Source organism: Pteropus vampyrus, unplaced genomic scaffold, assembly GCF_000151845.1.
Source record: "Pteropus vampyrus isolate Shadow unplaced genomic scaffold, Pvam_2.0 Scaffold6, whole genome shotgun sequence".
Lineage (NCBI taxonomy): Eukaryota > Metazoa > Chordata > Mammalia > Chiroptera > Pteropodidae > Pteropus > Pteropus vampyrus.
Genome location: NW_011888787.1, coordinates 7,411,046 through 7,430,530, shown reverse-complemented (window position 1 = coordinate 7,430,530; position 19,485 = coordinate 7,411,046). Strand labels below are relative to the sequence as shown.

At 36.1% G+C, this 19,485-nt stretch overlaps 1 protein-coding gene across 3 annotated transcripts; it reads right to left on the bottom strand.

Annotated features, from left to right (window-relative positions):
* Positions 1–697: 697 nt before the first annotated feature.
* On the bottom strand, positions 698–16,935 carry LRIF1 (ligand dependent nuclear receptor interacting factor 1). Of its 3 annotated transcripts, none has more exons than XM_011367386.2 (4): positions 16,496–16,935; positions 4,453–5,965; positions 3,023–3,289; positions 698–2,162 (listed from the first exon to the last, which is right to left on the bottom strand). In XM_011367386.2, exons 1-4 carry the CDS (start codon positions 16,561–16,563, stop codon positions 1,725–1,727), a joined length of 2,286 nt encoding a protein of 761 aa, XP_011365688.1. In that variant the 5' UTR covers positions 16,564–16,935; the 3' UTR covers positions 698–1,724. The 3 variants fall into 3 exon arrangements, with proteins under 3 accessions (XP_011365688.1, XP_023391657.1, XP_011365694.1); XM_023535889.1 differs by having other exon boundaries at positions 4,453–5,957; XM_011367392.2 differs by lacking the exon at positions 4,453–5,965 and having other exon boundaries at positions 16,496–16,886.
* Positions 16,936–19,485: the final 2,550 nt, after the last annotated feature.

Sequence of the window (19,485 nt, the reverse complement as noted above, 5' to 3'; positions counted from 1 at the left end):
TTCGTTAATAATAAAATGTTTAAAGATTTTTCAAAGGAAGTAATGATTCATGAAATTATGCTCCCACAGGCAGATAAACGAAGAAGATAAATTAAGACAACGAACAACTGACCAGTGGATACAGCAACATGGAACCTGCTGGTGTCCTTGACAAGATCCATTTTGCTGGAGCAGGGGGTAAAAGCTGACTGGAATAGTTTGGCAGGTGCTCACAATGTTAAAACAAAGTGTTAGGCTATGACCTAGTAATTACACTCTTAGATATACACCCGAGAACTGGAAACATGCGTCCACACAAAAACTTGTTCCCAAACATTCATAGCAACACAACACCCTGGTAGCCAAAAGTGTAAATGACCCAACTGTCCATAAATGAATTAACAAGGTATGGCACATCCATACAACAAAATATTCAGCAATTAAAAAAGTAATTAAATATTAATACATACTGAAGCATGGAGGAACCTTGACAAGTGAAAGAAACAAACCAGTCACGAAAATACTTTGAATGATTCATTCCATGCATATGAATGCCCACAACAGGCAGATCTACAGAGACAGAAAATGTACTAGTGGTTTGGTTGTTAGGGTTCAGGGGAAGAGGCTAGTATGTATAAGGTTTTTCAAGAGTGATGAAAATGTTCTAAAATTAGAGCATGTTGATGTGTGTAAACTGTGAATAAAAAGCCACTAATTGTATACTTTAAATGGATAAATTTTATAACGTGAATTATCTCAATAAAGCTGTTACGAAAAAGAAAAGGCAGGAGAATCTCATTGATGAACAGTCTGCATGAGTTCTACTCCCTCTCAGTATTGTTTTCCATTTTGTTGCCAGTGTACAGGTTTTATTTAATTTTAATTCCAGAGATTTGTTAATCACTTTTTAAATAACCTTTCCCTCCTTCCCCTTCATCCCTATCCCCCACCACTCCCAAACTCTCCAAATCAAATATAATCAGATAGAAAAAACTACACTTTACAATTTTAAAAGTATTAAATGCGGCCATTGTTCATTTACTTTTCACACAGTCCAAGTTACATGTCATATTCAAAAAAGAAACTGCATTTGCCTAGAGATAATAACGTCACATTAAGCAAATAAGACATTATATAACCTGAATTCTAAAACCCATTTTGGATCATGAAACTAATTTATAAAAGTTACAAAACAAGTGTCCCTCAGTCTTGAGAGACGTTTGAATTTTTAAATAATGCTGTTATAATGCATTTTCTTTCTTGAAATTAAAAAAAAATTACAATGGTGAGTAGACGGTAGCATGACTTCATGGGTAAAGAGATTGAGTACATACACAAGCCCACTGGCAAAGCTAAATTTAGAGCTGATTTCCTCTTGAATTTAAAATTTCAATAGTATACAAAACTTATCTATTGTTGGAATAATACCTGAGGAGTTTAGCTAAAGATACAAATAATAACAAAGATCCTGCACAAATATTCAAACTTGGGGAATTCTAGTTAAAATAACAGAAAATTTTTCCTTCCAAAAAAAAGGTCTCTAAAGATTCTGATACCCCATGTAGATTATTCAAGAGTCATACATGAATCAATCTTTTCTGTATTCCTTAAATAAAATTTTATAATTGACTGATGAAAAAAAAATTTCATATTCAAAATCACTTTCAGAATGCATCTAACTCGATGAAAAAAATATGGTAAAACATAGTTAATTCACTGAAGTCTTTAAGTATAGCAACATTTTATTATTTTTGGTGCATCTTCTTACGCATTTCTTCGAGGGCTGCTTCTTTCTCTCTTAGCATCTGTTTAAGTCTTCTTATTTTTTCATCTCGAATGGTTTCTTCTAACTCTGGTGGCGTCATAGGAAAAATATCTTCAGTATAATTTTTATTAAAGGAATGACTTTGTTCAAAATCTGCATTTGAACTCAATGTGCTTTTCTCCTGGTTCTCCTGGGGACAGTGTTCTACTTCAGTTCTCTTTTCATCTCTGGTTTTGTTGGAGCTTGTGAGAATGTTACGGTGTGATACATCTGAAGTTGGTAAAAGACTACTAATGAGTTGGGAGCTGGTGACATTAGTGCCTCCATTTACAGCTGTGTTATAAACACTCTCGGTTTTTCTCTTCTTTGTGTGATCCATCTTCTTAATGCTTTTTGCTTTTCTTTTCTTATCAAAACCCTGTTGAGTAAGATTCCAAGAGAAAAACAAAATATTACTGCCATACACAGAGCATGCCCTGAAACTTAACAAGTTTGCAGATATAAATATTTAGCATTAAATTCGATTCAACAAAATATATTGAGAACAATGAAGAAGTTAATGTTTTCCACTGTATGGTACCAAAATGAATAACAACGTCCTAATGATTTTTACCGAGAATAAATTCTTAATTCACATTTTCCTGTCTAAGTCAAGTATCATAAGCTGTATTGATTTATCACCAAAATATAACAGCCACTTGTGAAGAGCCTGAGAATCGAAATGGATTTTTTTTTTGTTTGCATAATAGGTGCATATAAAATATTTTCACTGGAAAAGATTGACCAATCTCTGATCTGAAGTTTGAGATATTACACAATATTAACAATAATATACTTATAAGTAGACTGACACTAGGCAAAGTTACTGAGATGCTTCTTTTCATCATTGACCACGTATACTTCTTAAAATGTTTGTATTAAGTAATACCACAATGAATACCTGCTTGCTTACATTTTCCCTACACTTGGATTATTGATTTTACACAGGGTCTTCAAAATAGTGTAACTAGTTAAAAAGCCATAGCCATTTTCTTATAATTTTATGATGAAAAAATAAACCGTGAGTAAAAACACTTAAAACATCTTTAATTAACCGGGGATGCATTTTTACTATACCTATATCGTTCTTTTTAACATTATTTTGGTATATTACATATACGTGCAAATTTGGTTTAATAACAATTATTCACATTAATAAATAAAACTAAAAAACCAAATCAAGAAAATACGTTCATGTTTCTTTGGAGTACCTACAAAGGACACTTCAAAATCGATTACCTGTTTTTTCTCGTCCTCCTTTACTATAAACTCTGTGTCTCTGCCACTCTTCGCCAAACTTCGAAAGGAACCAAAACCTTCTCCAAAGCCCAAACGGTCAGGAATCCGCGTAAGGCACACTCTCAATTCTTTAGTGAGACCAAATATCTTTTTAAACTCAGCATCAGTCTTCAGATATGCTGCCTTATGGCTTCTTCCTTGAGGATTTTTCTTGTCATTTCTGCCTTGAGTAACTTTTTCTAATGTTGATGCCATCTCATTCTGGATCTGGAATTAGGAAAACACACAAACGATACGACTCATTACTTAAGCTATTTTAACAGACTAGCAACTAAGTGATTACCTCATCTTAAAACATGCTTTAAGTTCTAAATGGTCAGTTTGCATTACCCTTGCCTTACCACCCACACCCAAAACACTGAACTTAGAACTGAGTACAAACTTAAAATGTTCCCTTGCAATTTCTCACTCATTTTACTTTCTTGTACTAGAAAGGTAACGGGTACTCAATTCTCAAGCAACTGAAATGAGAATACAGACTAATGACAAGTTAAAAATAATCTACAACATTAATTGAAATTGTAGTCTTCTGGAAAAGTCTTAAGCCTTTAATCAATCTTATACTCAATAGAATTAACCTCCTTACTCTGAAGTTCAATTCTGTACCAAAAGGGGAGAAACACTGACATTATTTAATAGACTTCTAAGTAAAGAAAAGGTGGGTACAAATATTTAGTGAGCACAGACACACATATCTTAAGTAGAACAGAAAGGTACCTATGTGGATGTTGGATAATTGGATGAGGAGTCAGAAAGAACGGCTAAAAAAAAAACAAGTGGTTCTACTAAAGAAAAAAATTTCCCAATTAAAGATGCTAATAAATGCTATTTCCACAAATGACTTTAAAAATACTGACTGGTCTTGTCCTACCCCTTCCACCATCTACCTAAAAAAATTGCCAGGTATCTACCTACCACCACAAAACAAACAAAAAACCCCAGCTCTCTTATATGCATATTGATCTCTTCATATACTAAAAGCAGGCTATTAAATATACATGTATACATATGCATGTGTACAAATGTGTGTATACACGCACACACATAACATTGCTAAGTTTTTAATTCACATTATCCTTCTCCAACTCCTCCAAACCTTGTTGCTCTGTGATTTGTTTGTTTTTCTTTTAAAGATTTGGCATGCCAAATGATTCAAGACAAAGATACTGCTTGGACTCTCTCAATTATACTCTTCTTCAAATATTTCTTTCAGGTGAAAGCTTTCACTTCAGCATTCATGTGTGTATGGTATGTATGTGATGGAGTGGAGGATGGGAGAGGAGGGGAGAAAGGTACTATAGATAACTGAGAATTAAGAAAGAAAAATTTTCTATATAGATAAAAAGAACACCCTGACATGGGAAAATTACCTTTGGTTCTTGGTCTCTGAAAACACACTGTTGTGAAGTAACAGTTGTTGCATCAACAGAGGAACTTATTTTCTCTATGCTCTGGATGATATTTCCTTTTCTGGGGGCATTCTGTCCTGTACTAAATCCATCTGGAAAGTCTGCCTTTACGCATAAAGTCTTACTCTCTTTTAAGTAGTTAATGGATGGGTTCAGATTATGTGGGTTTGGGGCAGAAAGAGATGGTTTCTCCACTTTTTTATTCTTCTCTGCCCTTAGATTGGCCATGGAAGCAAGCTGGGTATCTGAAAGTGACTTTGTCTCCATCTGGGAAGATTTATTTTTAGCCAAAACAAAATTTACGACCTCTCTGGATATTTTTGTGACTGGACTTGAACTCACTATCTGTGATATAGCTTTTCTTGGTGGAATATCAGGAGAAACAGAATTCTGCTGGTCAATTTGTGATGGCAAAACATCTGTCCCCTTTTTAGCCAACAGATAGACTTTCCCATTAAACATAACCAAAGCATTATCTTTAATAGGCATACTCTTGGACTGCGTCCCACTATGACTGACGGTACTCAATGGAGGCATATTTATAGAATTATCTCCCGAATTTTTCTTATCTACAAAACTTTTTAAAATCTTTGAAGCCACATTATTTGAAGACTTAACAGGAACAAGAGACGGAGTACAAGGCTGTAGATTTTCTTGAAAAATCCATTTCACTGGAGCAGCTTGAGAATGCTGACCACCTTTTAATTGTGTCTCTTTAGCAACATTCATTGGAATTTGTGTGGCATTTAGTATCACTGGCTTTGCTATTTCTGTAACCGGTTTTGGGTAAATGTGTTGAAAGTTCTTGGTAACTACATTTTTCACTGTATTTACAGGAGATACGTAAATAACGGACGGTATTTGGGAGGCCTCAACTGTTCCTGAGGTACTTGTGGTTGCAGTTGCAAGTATCTTTTGCTGAACTGAAGGAGGCAATGATGACGCTGGTACAGATTTCACTTCAGCATGGGCTGGAATCTGTAAATGATGCCCAGAAGGCAAAACTGGAGACTTCACAGTCATTGGGAGACTCTGGGTATTTACTAAGAAAAAAGATGAATCACTTTGTGTTGAGGAGGGAGAAACAGCAAATGTTTGCATGGTGAGTCCATCAATTTTCACACCATGACTCTGAACTTTAGAAACTGGTGAGGTAAATTTTTCAGTTCCCACAGAAGTAACTCTAACTTTTTCTGCTGTATCTACTGTTCTTGTAAATAAATAGTTTGAAGAACTGGCTGGCTGAAAAATGGGCAATTGAACTGATGATGCACTTGTGGTAGAGCTGGAAATCTGAGTCTGAAAAGTAACTTGAACTGGGCTTCCTGTATTCCCTTTCAAAGCATCAGACATGACTGAAGATTGAACTAGTGGTATAAGATTTCCAGAGGAATTAGGAATTGGAAGTAATTGCAGAAGATTTTTTCCATCCGAGCCAATCGTCTGAACTACTTGGTACATGCAGCCTGAAACACTTAAAAGAACATGAGTAAATAAATACAACATACTACATGGTATATACATTTTATTTAAAAGCAAATATATGCAAATATTATTTTTAAAATCTATATAAACATATGTAATTTGTCACTTTGAATTTTCAAAGTGAAATATTGTAAAACAAAGATATTGAAGATGTAGAAGAGATAATCAAAGGTATGATCAGCTTTGATTTAGATCTCACATGATTAGGCAATAGGTACGAACATTTATTCCTAAAACTAAAAAGTAGACTTTTCTGAGGTTTTACCCTGTATAAAATTATGCCTACTAGAAAACACTCAAACTATTAGCCTCCCCCGTTCTCCTTCTCCTTGAATTCTTTCCTTGTGTCCTCCTCCTTTACTCTTACTGACCAGGAATCTCATTTCACCTCTATTTATGCTTATTCTATTTCCTTACTCTTCCCCCCACCATCCCATCAGTTGTCTTCTTCCCACTGACAATGACTCACAAGTTATACTGTCAACCATTCTTCTTTTGCTAAAGGCATCTCTTATGCTGACACCTTAGAGTGACACATTTGTGGAGACTAAACTGAGTTACCCATATAGGAACCATTTTCTTCTCTCACTTATTCTTTCAGCACATTTGCAGCTTGGTGCTAAATAGCCCTCGGTACGGCAATTACTCATATTAGTTCCAATTGCCTGTCAATCCACATATATAATAGCAATGTCTGTTTAGCTGGTTTTCAATGAACGTGGAATGCACTAGAAGTCAGTAATTTTTTGTAATTAGCCAATTTTGATCCTGATACTTATGAGGATCATTTGTACTATTTCTTAGTACAAATTATCTGAGTCTTATAAAATCCGATATATACCAATCTGTTTATATAACCAATTATTTGTAGATTTCTTGAATAGGGGCACCTCAAGTTATTTATACCTAAAACCACTTTTCAGTTCCTGGAAATTACCGAGACCTCGTGGACTGTCACACATGCTCTCTCTACCTAGGTACTCCTCTCCCACCCACATTACTCAAGTCTCAGCATAAATAACTTCCAAGAGCTACGTCCTCTGACCACCTTAAATACCCTTGCCCCTCGTTCATAGTCTATAATAGTACACCTACTAATTTCCTTCATAGTACGTCACAAGTTGTCATCATATATTAATCTGTTCACTTGCATGTAAACTGTCTCTCATGCTAAATTCTAGCAACATGAGAACAGAGTCCAGGTCCTATAAAACCAGGATGCCCTTATATGACTAAGATCAAGTGAAATAAAAACTTTTAAGAGCAAAAGATAATAATAATTAGAATTCTCAAAAGTATAAAGGTGTGTTTTACTGCCTATAGATGTTTTTAAAACCTCAGGTATTAATAAAAATCAAAACCAAAATTTCTATGCATCCTAGGAAGCACTGGAATTCTTCGGTTTTACCTTTCTATAATCCAAAATAATATAATTGTAATGTTACGAATATTTAAAACAGCTTTCCGACCATGTGATAGTGCTTCAAAATGTCATATATTTTAGTAAATGAAAAGTTATTCTCTAAAGCAAGAACATAAAGTATGAATTCTTGCTTTCAAGGCTGAAGAAGGAAACCCACCTTCATCACCACCCCATCTCCCCAAAAAAGCATATATAATCTGCATCAGAACTTACTGAATTTTAATTTATTACACAGAAATTTAATTGAGTGTCTGTTATGGTTCAGGCACCAGACTCAGTTATGGGAAAAAGGTCATTAAGTATAGCCTGTGGGCCAAATGGGGCCTAATACTCCATTTTGTGCAGCTCACCAGTTAAGGATGATTTTTAAATGATTTTTTAAAAAAAAAAATCACAACAATATTATGTGATGTGTGAAAATTATGATTCAAATTTCAGTATCCATAAAGTTTTATTAGTATGCAGTTGCACTCATTTTTTATGTACTGTATACAGATGCTTTCATGTTACAACAGCAGAGTTGAGTAGTTACAGCAGAGATCATATGGCCCGCAGTCTGAAATATTTACTATCTGGCCCTTTACAGAAAATGTTTGCTTGACTCCAAACTAGTTCAACCCACAATCCCTAAAAGAACTTAAAGTACCTGGTACGTGGACATGTAAACAGGTAAACATCATTAAGTGAGATAAATGATGTAGTCCAATGAGTACAAAAATGCTTGCTTAAAAAAAAAAAAAAATGCCTGTTCCTTTTCTTAAAACATTCTCTTCCCAAGGCTTCCTAGATATGACACTCTCCTACCTCTGTAGTGAGTGACTCCTCAGTCTTGTCAACTTATCCTATTTGAATCAACCTTCAAATGTTGGAATTCACGAAAGCTTAGACTGAACTCTTCTCTTTCTGCTCCATAAGCTTTCCCTAGATGATTTCTTTTTATGCGTGACTTCAACTAAGTTACCATTTATATATCAACAATTCAACTATTTATATCTTAGTTCTTTTGAGATTCAGGCTTATATATCCAACTTCCCTCATAACATTTCTGTTCAGAATCTCAAATGCACCTAAAATTCATGGCCTTTTTCAGTGTTTCCCCCCTCCCCCCTTTGGTAAATGGCATCTCATTGATCTTAGATGTCTATGTCAGAAGTAATTCCTGCTTTCTTACCATCTATATTCAATTTATCACAAAATCCTGTTGAGAACATGTCCCAGTTTTCCCTTGATCTCTTCATTTCTTTCCAAATTAACTGTCTCTATTCTAGTCCAACCAAACATCATCTCTGGCTTAGACGATTATAGTAGCTTCATAACTGGCCTTTCCTTCGGTCACAACCTCTCCCCTCAAGTTAGCACACTAAAGCTGGCCCTTCCTTGCTTAAAACAATTAAGCAAGTTTCCTATTTTCTTTGAGCAGTAGAAAGAAAACAAGAGATTCTGATGCAATGGAAGCCAAAGGAAGGAGCGTTTCAAGAAAATTGGGCAATTCTATAAAGTTTCTGAGAGGCCAAGTAGGATGCACATGAAAAATGTACACTGGGATGAATAGCATGAGGATTATTGACGGCTTTCAAACAGCAGGCTAAAAGTGGGGTCAAAGAAGAGATCTTTTTTTTTAAGCTCAGATGATCTTTTTTTAAGCTCATATGTAAACACTCATGGGAGTTGTCGAGAGGAAGAGACTGACAACAAAGAAGAAAGCAGGATAATAAAGTGTAAGGTTTGATAAGGAGGTAGGAATTGGATACCAGAAGACAGGTGAAGGACTGAACTTTAAAGCTGGAGAAACATCTTAGGAACTAGAAGAGAGGTTACGTGCATTTGCAGGTTAAGTTTATAGCTTTGCTGTCAGAAGGTTGAGGTGATTCGAACTGCTTTTATTCTCTCAGTGAAAAAAGACATGATATCCTCTAAGGAGAGATGTGAAGGATCCAAAAAGTCTTTGTGCGAGAATAAGGTGATCTCAGAAAATACTAGTCATCGGGCAGTGTCGATAGCCCAGTGAGATAGGTAGTGATTCTGAATTTATAGTGATACTGATCTGCTCTTGTGATAGTTTCCTTGTTTCACCAGATATAGGCAAAAGAAAGCAAATCACTGGGTTCATCCAGGGTTAAGGATGCTTCAGAAAAGAAGGTACAACAAAAATCAAAGAGGAGCAAAGGAATTTAGAGTATTAATAAAAATTATCAATAGAATCTAAAAAAATTATCAATAGATTATAGAATCTAAACTGGATGGGAAGGAAATGAGACCATAAAAGACTGAAGTATAAGGAGAAAATATAGGGCTTATTGACCTGGAGGGCCACATAAAGAACAGCCAAAGTGGCAGTACTCAAACAAGTAAGCTAGAAATATAGGAACTGGTGTTTAAAAAGCATGATGCCTTAACTCAAGAATTTTGTGAATGCAGCATTTTCATCTGATAACAATAACCGCAGAAGTGGATAGCTGGTGGTAAATGGAGAATAAGATCACTGGAGAAAAACATCTTTGTACTGAAAGACCAGGTGACAAAGAGGTTATCCATATAGATGCTGAAGTCATGTAGGATTAGAGAGAAGACTGTGATATAGGTACTAAGTCCAGTGACAGAAAGTTGACAGATGATGTTAAAGGATAGATGATGTTAAAGAACCACAATTAAGAACTCCTACTAACCCTCTGTCACTGATATGTCAGAAAGTTGTCTCTAAGTCCACTTCTGAAGTCTATTTTCTTTCCTATTATTCTACACCTCTTTCTCAAGTATTACCAAATCTGTCCTCAAGGTTAAATCTGTCTTTACTCTGTCCTCTTTCCCTAGGTGCTCTCTGCTGAAATTGACACTGCTAGCTAATTATCCCGCCCTCTTGAATATCTTTCTATGGTAATTTCCATTGTGCACAATTTGTTTCTTTTCTTTCTTAATGTTTCCTTATTCATTTTCTGCATTTTAAGTATCCAACTATGCCTATTCCCCAAAGTACAGTTCTTGATCCTGTTTCTCCTTCAAGGAGTTCTTCTTTAAAGACTGCACTAATTTTCATCACTTCAACTATTTCAACTATCTCCTTTGCAATAATGACTCTCGGTTACATTTTTATTCCTATCCCCTAATATTGATCTCAGTTCCATATTTGTGATGTCTTACCATTTTCCCTTTACACGCCATCACTTTAATGTTAAAATTACTCTACTGAAAATGAATACTCTATCTTACCATCCAGTCATGTGTCAGCACTACTATTTTCCAAGTCACCTAGGTTTTAAGTCACCTAGTCATCTCCGATTTATTTTTATCACCCTTCTTATTCACCTTTGATTCACCCACAACACCTTGTATAGATGCTTACAAAGGGTAAAGTCACTAAATGTATACTGAATAAATCCCCAAATCACTGAGATTTTTTTCTTCTTACAGCTTACTCATCTTTTCTTCACCATTGTGTCTATCTAGAGCAGACCTGCATCACCTTGTGTCTAGTCCTTATTATCTCATTCCTATATTTTGCTCCAACTTTTAAACTAGCTTTTCTAACTACAGCCACTATTATTATGTATCTCTGGCATATTAAAATCATTGTTTTCATCCTGTTACCTCCTTGCTCAAAGTTTTAATAATTCATCATTGCCAATTCAGCTTGATACGACAATCATCTACAATCCAGCCTCAACCAGTCTCTACAAATGGTATCACCTCTAACTTCTCCACATAAAATCTCTGGTGTTACCAAAAAGGTCTCCTTGCTATTCTGGATTATACCGTGCACATCATTTTACTCTAAGTATTCTTCGAGTTACTTTTTACTTCTCCAACGATTTAAAATACAATTATAAATTGAGGATCAATTCCACCTACTGCATGAAGTATCTGCTAGTCACTCAAACTCACATTAACTTCTTCCAACCTAGAATCTCTAAAGCACTCCCACTGATGCCAGTAACCTTAACAGTTATATAATGCCTTCTATATTGCCTTTGATCTATTAACTAATTTAAAAAATGAGTATTTTTTCCAGTGGTGAGATGGCAACTCCTTAGGGTTAGAGATGGTATCATTTATTTTGTAACTGTTCTTCCAATATCAAGTACAGTAGGCCCTCAAAAATATATATAAATAAAAATGCTGCTCTTTCCAACTCTCCATTTCAAGTGAACTGTCTCAGTAAATTTTATTGTTTAGTCTCATCTGGTTTATTTATGTACTTCATTTGTCAATAACATTTGGCTAACATATTAGAATCTACAACAGTAAAACCCATGTTTTTATAATTATATCCACAGGGGCAAGTACGTTTCAACTGACATGGTATTTAAAGAAATCACACAGGCTTCTGATACTTCATTCACATACTTCATTATATAGCCTCTTTATTTCTGTTTTACAAAAAAACATTTATAAATATTACACAAACTATTTTAAAACCTCATCACTGATTTTTCCTCTCTGCTCTTCCATTCTCCTCCAAAAATGGAAGGAAAATACAGTTTCTTCTATGTCAGTATATCAGTAGAGATTCATACAATCTACCAGAGACCATAAGTTCCTTAAGGGTAGGCTATCCTATATCTATAACCTCTACAGCTAATAGAACTAGCACATTGTATACAATAATGTTAGTTGAACCGAATTCTATAAGCTATAATTTTTTTAAAAAAAACTCATGATTTCCTAGTAACGAATGGAATGAGTTCTAAAAAACTGAAATGCAAATGTTAAGAAGAGAAGTCATAAGTCAGGTGAAGTTCATATTTCTGCAATCAATATGCATTTTTTTCAGATCTAGAAGACACTTTCCATTTAAGGGATTAACTAAAAACTCTATAAAGATTCTGTTTTCTTAAAGATTACATTCTGCTAGCTAATGTTAGAACTAAAACTAGAACCAGATTCTGCATCCCATGCTCTAGTTTGGTCACTTAAAAAGAATCATCAACATGCTAATTACTTTAAACCAGCTGGTATTTAAACTGAGAAACTACATTGGACAAAGAATACAGTTTAAGACTTTAAAAGAGAAAATAGAAATACATTAGAAAGACTATGGGCTTCTAATCTTGGCTCTTCCAATTATTAGTTGATTGACTTTGGTAAATTTACTTAACCTCTTTGAATCTCTCTTCATTTGTAAAATAAAAACAGTAAGGCTTGCTATGAGAAGTAAAGACAAGAATAGGCTAGGATTATGATAAACTCCCCAAATATGCTAGTTATCTTCCATTAAAATGGACAGTTGGTGTCCAAGAATAAGTAAATAAATCAGGTAGTCTTCTGAAAATGTGAGAACTTTAGTAAAAAGGTATGAAAAACTTTAATAAAAGCTATATTAAATATATTCATACTATATAACTTGACATTTTTGACTAATCTATTATTGATATGAAGCATTCACATATTAGAAATGGAGTAAAAGTTTTGTAGGCTAATGAATGTTTTATAGATATTTTTGCATAATTATTTCAACTGCTAGAACTTTTTCCATCTTACTATGATTTCACATTATGTACTTACATAATATACATAAGTACATAATGTAATAATATGTACCATATATTATATATAACAGATATTACTATATATACTTATCACTAATCTAATCCTAATAAATAGCCCAACAAGGTGGGTACTGTCATTCCTGTTTTATAGCTGAGAACAAAGAGGTTTAGTAATAGTAAAAAACGTTCAGAATTACATGCTTTCTTGGGCAATCCCATCCATTTTCTTCTATTTACTTTAGCATAACCCCAACATAACAGGGTCAAAAAAATTCAATTGCATAAACTGAGAGATTAATGAAAAATAGATTTCAGTTAACTTATATGGTATTTCTCTCTCTCCCTCTCCATCTCTCTGTCTCTCTCTCATATACACCCCACAAAAATAAACTAGTAACACATACACTGTACAAAACTAAACATACACTGAACTGACAATGAAACATCTTTTTAACCAAACCAAGGCCCTTGCTAGGGACATGAATTTTAGCTTCCCATTTAAGAACAAAGGATTAAAGGCAGAAAAAAGCCAACTGACAATCTCATGACATCCTAATTCCTATTATTGTGGGATGTATTATCACTAGCTTTTATTATACCTCAAAGCTAATGACTCACAAGTCTCTATTTTCAGCTCCAACTCTGCCTGAGTTTCTTTTCAAGTATCTCTCTGATGGCTTTCTTGGTGCGTTCCTCATCTCAATTAATCTACCAATATCCACCCAGAAAACTGCCATCGTAATTGATCCCCTTTTTTTGTGCCAACTCACTGACAAGGTCTGCCTATTTTTTCTTTGTATTTAGTTGAATCCAACCTTTACATCAACTAGTTCAGGCCCTCAGCATCCCTGAAAGGACAACTGAAATAGAATCCTTATATGCCTGATCCCTCACCAGCAAATCCACACTGCCATTAGTTATCTGAAATACACATGTGACCATGACAGTCCTTTTCTTAAATCCGCTCATCTCCATAGATGAAATCTAATCTCTTTAGCAGGGCAAACCAAACCCTTAAGTTCTATCCGTTTATCTTGCTTGTAGTATAGAATCATACAATAAATACCAATTATTAGTAATAAGCCATATTGGTGCTTTATTTACCGATTCCCTCCACCTGGGCATAGCCTGCATTCATCTTTACCTGGAAAGCTGATACATTCCCCAACTCGGCTGCTCCAGAAACCTGTCCTATGCTCTATGCTCTCACAGTATTTTGTGCACAATGCTATTAAAAAATGGCAGTCTAGTATCACTCCCCACTAGACTGAAAGGCTTTTCGTAGGCATGGCCCATATCCTATTCTTTAGTAGATCCCTCCATTTAGCACAGTCTATCACAGAGTAGCCACTCATTGAATGGTTTTTAACCAAACATTTGAATATTGATAATAAGTGGTGAACTAGAGTATGAACCTAATCTCTGTAACTCCAAAGCTTAGCTTCTTTCCACTATACCATTCTGACTCCTGCTTTGCTAATAAAGCCCAAATCTAAATAAACTTAATGCGAACTATCACTAGTATCTTCCAGATTTTTCCTTTGTACTCTAAGATTAAATTTGGGTTTCACATTTTATGCCCTGAAGAATTAGAAATACTTAAACAATAAACTTTCTATGTTGCACAACTAAAAATACTTATAAAAGAATAGCAGTAACAAGAAAAATTCAGGTGTCTATAGAAAATAGGAAAATCATATACTCATGAATGATTTAGTACCATCAAAAATACTATCAGAAAAATAAGAAAACTAAGTTTCCAATAAGGAGCTGAAATGAATCAAAGGATTTACATAATTCTATTTGGATGTCATGCAGATTGTTACTTACAAAATAGAAATGAATCTAATACTCAACCAACAACCAAGTGATTTGAAGAAATAAATGCATTTGAAGATAATGAAAACAAAGCATAAATCAATGAGTTAATGAACTCCAAAAGACTCATGAATGTAACCAAAACATAATTCAATCTGTAATGTTTTAAAAAAAATGCCAAATATAGATAGCCAAGATTAGAAACTGGACACGAGTTAAAGTACACAATAAAGGAAAACTTAAAGTTCATACTCTATCCTATTTCTCATATAAAAAACGAATGCAATCCTAAAACAAATACTGTTGTTAGGGTCAGATGTCATCAATATTCAAGTACTAAAAGAAGGCAGAAGAAATAATCAATTATTAAAAAGTATCCTTATCTCTTCCCCACCCCTCCACTGCCAACCACCACCAAAAATAAACCAACAAACAACTAACATACACAAAAGCTGAATCTTTTGATCTGAAACACAATGGTTCGTTCTTGGTAGTTCAGTTTTTCAATAGTGTTTTCACTCACTGGATTTATTGACTGATCCATTTTTAGATTATTATGCATGGTTTTTAAAAGTCTTTATTATAATTAGGTTTTGTATCTATTTGTAATTAAAGGAAACCTACTTCCTGGGCCAAAATTTGTACAGAAGTTGTATTCTTATAATAATAACTAACATTTAAATAGTGCTTTTCTATTTTTCCTATATTAAATATTTTATCACTATTCACTCTTTTAATCCTTAAAATAGCTCTAGGCGGTAATACTTACAAGATGGAAACCTAAATACCTAGCTTCACAAACAGTAACTGGCAAAGTTAGAATTAAACATAGGCAGCCTGGTTTTCTTCATCAACCCTTTTCCATGAAATTTACATCTTAAATTTCATGCTTTCTTCTTCACGTTTCCTTTCTGTAGAGACTTAACTTTTTTCACTACTTATTACACACCCACTAATCATGGGACGTACAACTTAAAATACTCTATCTTAAATAATAGTTTTGCTTTCGTTTCATTTCGTCTTAAACTTAAAAAACTGAATGATAAAAAACTATTTTTTTCCGAATTTATAAATCAGTATGTCTCTCTAAGAAATACTGGAATCTCCCCATGCCAAATACAGTTCTTTTACAGAGACATCCAGAGATGGCATTCGCATTACCTGCTTCAAATAGGTTGTTGCAAAAGACTGATTTTACATGAGCATTCCTCTATTTTTACTTTTCTTTCTCTCCAAAGCTATTATTTGAAATTTACGAACAATCGATTCCCTTATTCTAGAGCAATTTTTCGGTTTCTAACTTCATATACTCAACAATTACACAAAAACACATCGTTTCCTTTTCACTCTCTTAAATCACGGCAAGTTTCACTGACGATCTAGCGCCACCTAGGTTGCGTTTGCTAATCCGCGCTGGTTGCTGCTTGCTTTTCCAAGGAGTGCGCGAGAACCTTCCAGAAGGTTTTGGTCACACGGAAGCGTCGGCCATGTTGATTTTCCTCCCCCGTGGAGGTCCATTCTGTTCGCCTTTGAAATTGGAGACGCTGGGGTCCTGCGGAGCCAGGGCGGAGGCTGACAACGTCAGGCTCTGGGAAGGATTTACATTTCCAAGAGGGATGCGCTCTAAGGGCTCTAAGTGCCGAAGCGACGCGCGCTTCCTCGGGAATGGCTCACCCTGGGGCGGCGCAAACGCATCTGAATTGCAGAACGTCAGGAAACGACGGCCGACTGGACATCCTGCCAAGAGACGGGCGAGGGGCGGGTGTGTCGAGCGAGATCGGAAACCTGTACTTACCAGTGCGAGGCGTTGCCTGACTTTTCCTCTGCGGCTTTCAAGAAGACCCTCTGTAGGTTATTGGACATTTTAGAAGGGTGGGAAGGGCCAGCACATCCAGGACAGTGGGCAGTGTGGGGCCGGGAAACAGAGCGAGAGAATGCTGGGCTGGAGTTGCTCCGGAGCAACTCTGAGGGGGTTCGATGCTGAGACGAGGGCGACGACGAGCTCTCGAGAGGGCGTTTCCTCCAAGCTTCGGAGGGAGGCGGCGCAGCTACCGGAAACCGGAAGAACGGGACGCGACTGACCGCGCGGGCCGGGCCTTAGGCTCTGAGAGAATCCTTCCGAATCTCCGCCCCTCAGACCTTACGATGTCGCTACAAAGCCACCCGGAGTCGGCGCGGGAGGCGTGGCCTTAATGGCACCGCCCCCATCAGTGCTGGTTCTGGTGAAGACGCGCCCGCCGGAGCGAAGTACAGCCAGCGGCTTCCGGGATCGTCATATCCGGTTGTTAACGTGATTGGCTCAAAAAAGCTCCGCCTATATGACACAATCCAATCGCAAGTGATGTTTGCTATCTCTTCTTCCGGATCAAGTAACGTATTGCAAAAGAAATTCTTCAGATACCTACGCGAAATAAAATGTTTCCGGGGTCAATTGTAAATTTCTGCTTTTCTGTTCCCCGCTAGTGTAATTTTATCTTTCTCGCCAGTGCTTTAAAAGACATCCGAGAGGTCTTTTGGAATCGTCATGCACTCGTGGCATGAGAACACTTTAAATGCCTGCCTGCAGCCTGCGCCGTATTATTGCTAATTCCTGAAGATTTCTCGGTTATTTCCTCGTTACTGAAGCTTTGCCTATACACTAAACCTAACGTCTTTTTCCACCCCACTCATGCCTCGGTCAAAATTATTATTTATTATCATATAGCTAATTCGTTCATTCTATACAAGTTTCATTTCCCATACAGACATTTGGGGGGGGCATCTTTATTTGGATCTCCACAGAAAAGTTTTTCAGAAGTCTCTTGATTCCAGCTATTCAGTCACTTATCGGAGAAACAGGTTCAGTCTTTGGCTTAAGGGGTAGACATTCGCCTTCAGCTGGGGACAAAAGGAGTTGTGGAATGAATGGTTTGAACGGTTTAGTAGAAGATCCAGCTTTACCAAGTATAGACACTACCTGTGTAACTTACTCACACTGTTTAAGTTTAGGAGATCGACATGAGGTAGCCAATTTTAAGGTTTATGTTGTTCTTTTAAAGATGCTGGTTACTCGTTCCCCTAATTCCTTAGTGAGGTAATATTGACGTCCTGATACATTAACAGAAAGCAGTGCTTTCTAACTACTCTTTACTCTGTTAAAGGTTAATTTCAACAACATAGAATCCTGTATATTTAACTGGAATTTACCTTTTAGTCAAATGTCCAAAACTGGTAAGCCGTTACTACCGTCTTGGTTTTGGTCATCTCCTATCTGAAAGCAAAATCACATGAACAAGCTTCCCCTTCTAGCTTGTTCCATTTTCTTACCATTTACTTTATCCTCTTTGCAGTGTGGCTTCTCTTCATATCTATCACCACTTCCTATAAATGAAACTTATTGTCACAGCTTGGATTCCCTGAAAAGCAGACATTTTTATGGTGATATTGGTTAACAAAATCCAATAAGTTTCAGCTGTGCACTTTAACAAAACGCGCGCACACACACACACATTTACACTGTTCACCTCGCATAGTTAGATTTCTTTCTGACACCACATATTGGACCCCATTTACCCCGTCAACCTACCCGCTCCCCCCCTCCCCTTACCCTCTGGCAACTGTCTATAGTACATGCCCATGAGTCTCTGTTAGTTTGTCCTGTTCACTCGTTGCTTTTAGGTTTACATCCCACATATAAGTGATATCATGTATTTTCAACTTTTTCTGTTTGGCTTATTTCGCTTAGCATGATTATCTCGAGGTCCGTCCATACTGTCACAAATGGCAGTATTTCATCTCTTCTTATGACTAAGTAATATTCCATTGTATGAATGTACCACAGCTTCTTTAGCCAATCATCTATTGTAGGACACTTTGGTTGCTTCCATGTTCTAGCCACTGTGAATAATGCTGCTATGAACATCAGTGTGCAAACATCTTTTTGGATATGGGTTTTCAAGTCTTTGGAGTAAATCCTCAGTAGAGGGATTGCTGGATCATATGGTAGAATAATTCTTAGTTTTTTGAGGAACCTCCATACTGTTTTCCAGAGTGGCTGTACCAATTTGCAGTCCCACCAGCACTGTATGAGGGTTTCTTTTTCTCCGCATCCTCTCCAACATTTGCTATTACTTGTCCTGTTGATTATAGCTATTCTAAGAGGTGTGAGATGGTATCTCATTGTGGTTTTGATTTGCAATTCCCTAATAGCTAATGATGTTGAGCATCTTTTCAAATATTTGTTGGCCATTTGTATGTTCTCGAGGGAGAAGTGTCTGTTCAGGTCCTCGGCCCATTTTTTGATTGGATTGGATTGTTTGTTGGTTGTTGGTGGTGATGGTGTTATTGAGTTGTATGAGTTCTTTGTATATTTGGATATTTTGTTTATTGTTGTTGTTGTTGTTGTTATTGAGTTGTATGAATTCTTTGTATATTTTGGATATTAGGCCCTTATCAGAGGCGTTGCTTGCAAATATATTTTCCCATTCAGATGGTTGTCTCTTTACCTTGTTGACAGATTCTTTCTTTTTTTTTTTTTCTTTCTTTCTTTTTTCTTTTCTTTTCTTTTTTTTAGGCAAGGCAACCCTTGGTTCACCTCACAGACTGCAAGGACCTTGTCAGCTTACAAACCCTTGTTTTTTATTTTTTTATGCCTACAGCACCTGGTCTTCCTAGGGGTCTCCCATCCAAGTACTAATCAGGCCTGACCCTGCTTTTGACAGTTTCTTTTGCTGAGCAAAAGCTTTTTAGTTTGATGTAGTCCCATTCATTTATTTTAGCTTTTACTTCCCTTGCTTTTGAGGTCAA